The 5,000-nt window shown below is 44.5% G+C and overlaps 1 protein-coding gene across 1 annotated transcript in view; it reads left to right on the top strand.

The window, feature by feature from the left end:
• Positions 1 to 1,615: 1,615 nt before the first annotated feature.
• med27 (mediator complex subunit 27) overlaps positions 1,616 to 5,000 on the top strand; it is a 173,842-nt gene continuing 170,457 nt past the window's right edge. The window contains exons 1-2 of the mRNA XM_063194692.1: positions 1,616 to 1,849; positions 3,712 to 3,856. Coding sequence (XP_063050762.1) covers positions 1,647 to 1,849; positions 3,712 to 3,856 — 348 coding nt within the window. The 5' untranslated portion in view covers positions 1,616 to 1,646. The remainder of the gene's footprint in view (positions 1,850 to 3,711; positions 3,857 to 5,000) is intronic.

Raw genomic sequence — 5,000 nt, 5'->3', positions numbered from 1 at the left:
CTGTCAGATGCCCTGTTCCCCTGGAGTCAGTGGCAGTGCGATGAGGAGGTGCTGATGTCTTATCGGGCGCCGATCAGATCAGCTGTGCTGAAGTGCTGTAGTGTAGTGGAGTGGAGTAGAGGGAGCACAACTTCACTTCGGCTCAGCAGCCGCCCTGAACGAGGAGGCATCCCGTCGGCAGAGCACACCACACCACACCCCCCACCCTCCCGCCGCTTAAAGGAGAAGCGAGCACACAAAGGTGTAGGTTTGACTTGGAAAGTGGTGGGGACGTTAATATGGCAAATTATACTTGCATGCTATTTTTGCATTGTGCATTGCATTGGAAAAGTGGTGGGGACAGGCAAGGTTTACCTCCAAAGTGGTATGGACAAACATGTCCCTCCCCACCACCTAAAATCACACCCATGAGAGCACAGCGCAGCACCAGCAGCCACTATACACGCCCCACGGGCAGCAAGACCTTGCACATAAACCTGCCCTGTCCACGGTGCCCTCCTGTCCCGCGTGTGGCGGAGTAGGCTACGGGCAGAAGTTGATTTTAGCACGATGACCTATTTAGAATAATGTCCAAATGGCGATCCTTTTCATTATTGTTATCCTATAGAATTGCTGATTTGTGTAGAAAATGTATGTGTGGACTTGCCACATAAACGATATGGGCTCGCTTAAAAATATGACAGCGCTATGCACACGGTGAAAGACATGGGGCCATTTTAACAGCAGGCTATCCAATTATTTATAAACTATACAATATGTCTGCGCCGCGCCAGCTCTAGGGAGGGAGACTTCAAAGTAGGTCATAAGTTTTCGCCTGACGGGACTCGTCGGAAGTAAAGGCCCTGTGAGCTATTTGAGGAGCCGCAGGCGTTGGACTGGACTGACTGTCTTTGTTCTGGAAGTGATTGGCAGGTGGGACAAGGGAGCGTATAGGCCTACAGTAGATATTCCATGTGAAAAAAATGGCACGGAGGACAGATAAATATAAGCAAAATATAAGCTAACGTACTGTAAGTGTTGCATTACGCTTGGCTACAACTTGGAGTGGCGTCCCCAACTCCACAAAAAATATAGTCTAAAAATAACAACCATACACGTGGACAGAAGACAAACAAAATGTAGCCTTATTTACTTTATAAATTTAGGAAGGAAATTCGAGGAAATGAATGAAAAATGATTAGTCCAAAACGTTCACCATTTGGGATTCAAACAAAAGCTGCAAGAGGATGGAGGATGTGTGTGAAAGCCTCTGTGGGGCGAGGAGGGGACGAGGTGGCGCTCGGATGACGCTGTCGCATCTAAACCATTGTGTGGCTATAAAATGTGACCGCTTATCAAATCTGGCCAAATATTCTTTGAAGTTGGTAATTATCCAGGGGGATATTTTGGAGCTCAGACTTACAAAAGGAAATATTTTAAAATATATATTCTGCAATAAAACTGTACATACAATTTTATGTTCATAACATATAAATGAATACTGCTGCTTTTATGCGAAAACAAATTGCACCACTGAAATTCCTCCTGCGCTTTTACGCACGAGGCACGCAGGCTCATGACGAGCCACAATAACTACATCCCCCAGAATCCTCAGCGTCTCCGTGACGCTGTTTATGCGACTTCCCCTTGTGGTGCTTTCAGGAAAAATGGCGGACGGTATGAATGTTGGAGTGAATTTGGAAGCTTTTTCACAAGCTATCAACGCAATTCAAGCTCTCCGCTCTAGTGTAACGAGAGTTTTTGACTCGCTGAAGGATGGGATGAAGAACAAGGATACTCTGGAGGGAAGAGAGAAGGTTTTCATCACCGAATTTCAGGACAACTTGCAGTCAGTCAACCGCGACTTGAAGTGAGTTGCATGCATTTCAGCTTTTGTTACAATGAACTGCAGTGCAATGACTTAACTCGCACAAATTCAATTCTAAACTGACTTTCCTCCACTTCTCATAAATTCTTATCACCATTGTGTAGGTCGAGGTGGCATTTGGAGGTTATTATGGGATAGGCTACGATAGCCGAATAACCACTGCTGAACTTCTCTTGTTTGACAGCTACTTGATCATCAGACATGTGTAAAATCTGTCTCAGCATGATATTACTAGAACAACGAAAATATAATTAAAACCATGCTCTGTATTTAAAGCCTTGCTCTGTATTTAAAACCATGCTCTGTATTTAAAGCCTTGCTCTGTATTTAAAACCTGCTCTTCTCTCTACTGTGCCGAGTTGTTAGGAGCTATTCTCATGTTTTCATCTTGTGTGCAGACTCAGAGTAGCCTATGGATGTGTCGTATGGTGACACAATGTAAACAAAGTCTGCAGAACTATAAACCACTAACTCCACTGTAACCCTTGTCATTGAAAGTGAAAGTGAAAGTGAAAGCCCATTGGGAAACTCCAACTCCCATTGTCATTGTGACACAGCACTCCACAGCACACAAGTGAACACTGCACACAACGAAATTGCATTTATGCCTCACCCGTGCAAGGGGGCAGCCCTCAGTGGCGCCCCATGGGGAGCAGTGCGGTGGGACGGTACCATGCTCAGGGTACCTCAGTCATGGAGGAGGATGGGGGAGAGCACTGGTTGATTACTCCCCCCACCAACCTGGCGGGTCGGTAGTCGAACCGGCAACCTCTGGGATGCAAGTCTGACGCCCTAACCGCTCACCCATAGTTAACCCTATCCAGACTGGGGGGGGGCTAAAAGTGCCCGCACCAACTTTGATGTCGTATAATTCCTTAACGACTTAAGCTATGACTAGGAAACTTTGTGACTTTTCCTAACATTTAGTTGGCTACAGTTAGGTGCCGAAAGATTAGGTTTATCATTTTTGCCGTTGCCATGGCAACGGTTTTCTGACAGGTATGTCTGACCAAAAATCACTTTACCATATCTAAGACGCCATATATTTTCAGATTTTTTTGTTATTTCCATTACCATCAGACAACTTTGTGAGCATTTAAGTGGTTTGAAACATAAAATCATTAAAATGTAAGTGCGTTACCTAAATTTGTTGGAAAATCCATTATGGCGAGATTTTGGGCATAATAAGATAATGATGTCATAATGACGTCATAATACCAGATAATTACACAAAAATGATGTCATTCATAGATGTCCATATGTAGATCATCTCCCCCAAGTTTCGTAGTCATACTGTATTCCGTTCAGGAGTTATGAGGGGGGGGGGGTCAAAAGAGCCCCCCCCCAGGCCCAGGAATGCCAAAAAAGCCCAGTCTGAATAGGGTTAACGCTGTGCTACTCTGCTGTATTGTAGCCTTCTCATTTCTCTTTGGCGTTCTATTTTGTTCCCTTCAATTTTGACCTGACTTTGTGTGTGTGTGTGTGTGTGTGTGTGTGTGTGTGTGTGTGTGTGTGTGTGTGTGTGTGTGTGTGTGTGTGTGTGTGTGTGTGTGTGTGTGTGAGGGCCATCCCCTCCACAACTCTATTCTATTGTATTCTATTCTATTCTATTTTATTGTACTCTATTCTGTATTGTATTCTAATGCTGTTCTGTGTTCCCCTAGTGAGTTGGCTGTCCTTCTGAGAGCCACCCCCTCCACTATTCTATTCTATTCTATTCTATTCTATTCTATTCTATTCTATTCTATTCTATTCTATTCTATTCTATTCTATTCTATTCTATTCTATTCTATTCTATTCTATTCTATATTCTGTATTCTAATGTTGTTCTCTGTGTTCCCTAGTGAGTTGGAGCGTTTGAGTACCCTGGTGGGCCGTCCTTCTGAGAGCCACCCCCTCCACAACAGCGGCCTGCTGAGCCTGGACCCCGTGCAGGACAAGACCCCCCTCTACAGCCAGCTGCTGCAGGCATACAAGTGGTCCAACAAGGTACAGGACGGAATACTTTTCTTTTTTTCGCTGTCTGTCTGTCTGTCTGTCTGTCTGTCTGTCTCTCTCTCTCTCTCTCTCTCTCTCTCTCTCTCTCTCTCTCTGGTCCAAGAAGTTAGCAGACATTGCTTCTCTCTCTCACACACACACACACACACACACACACACACACACACACACACACACACACACACACACACACACACACACACACACACACACACACACACACACACACACACACACACACAAAGTCAGGTCAAAATCTTGAATCTTAAATCTTGAATCTCTCTGTCTCTCATGCTCCCTCTGCATCTCTTCTCTCTCTCTCTCTCTCTCTGTCGCTCTCTGTAACTGTAAGTTGCTTTGGATAAAAGTGTCAGTTGAGTGTGATGTAAAGAAATGAATCCCTGCTTATGTTGTATGGTGCTTTATCCCCATGAGCAGTGCCATTGTCGTGCTGACTCCATTCTCAACAGTCCAAATCCTGGATGCGATTGGTCTTTAGGAATTGTATTAACTTTGTTCAGATGACCTTCATGGTAGGGAGAGGTGCAGGAATGCAGAGCTCAGCAGAGCACACTACTCTTTGTAATGATGGCAGTGTTTTTGCTTTACTGTCTGCATGGTTACGTGTGTCATTCAAGTGTGTGTGTGTGTGTGTGTGTTTGTGTTTGTGTTTGTGTTTGTGTTTGTGTTTGTGTGTATGTGTGTGTGTGTGTGTGTGTGTGTGTGTGTGTGTGTGTGTGTGTGTGTGTGGTGTTATTACATGCAGGATTGATAATGAGCAACATTATCTTACACTGTAACTACGTCGTAGTTGAGGAACATAAACCATTTGAGAGCGCCACTCAGTCTTTACACCATAGAACAGGGACGTCAAACTCAGGCCCGGGGGCCAAATTTGGCCCGCGGAACCATTTAATTTGACAAGCGAGATCATTGCAAATGTGTATTACGGTGGGCCCCCACATCCACCATTAATATATAGAAAATATGAAGGCAAAATTTTGTGCATCACAGGAATTATGAGTGGTCCAGATAGTGTTGGCACATACTAGGACATAGAAGTATACGATAGTATGAGTATAATATGGTGGGAACGTTTTATTTGCCTAGCTTTAAGTCTGCTGTATGCACAATT

The sequence above is a fragment of the Engraulis encrasicolus genome, chromosome 3 (genome assembly GCF_034702125.1).
Source record: "Engraulis encrasicolus isolate BLACKSEA-1 chromosome 3, IST_EnEncr_1.0, whole genome shotgun sequence".
Classification (NCBI taxonomy): domain Eukaryota; kingdom Metazoa; phylum Chordata; class Actinopteri; order Clupeiformes; family Engraulidae; genus Engraulis; species Engraulis encrasicolus.
Note: the sequence above shows the minus strand (reverse complement) of the source record. Positions and strands in the feature narration are given on the sequence as shown.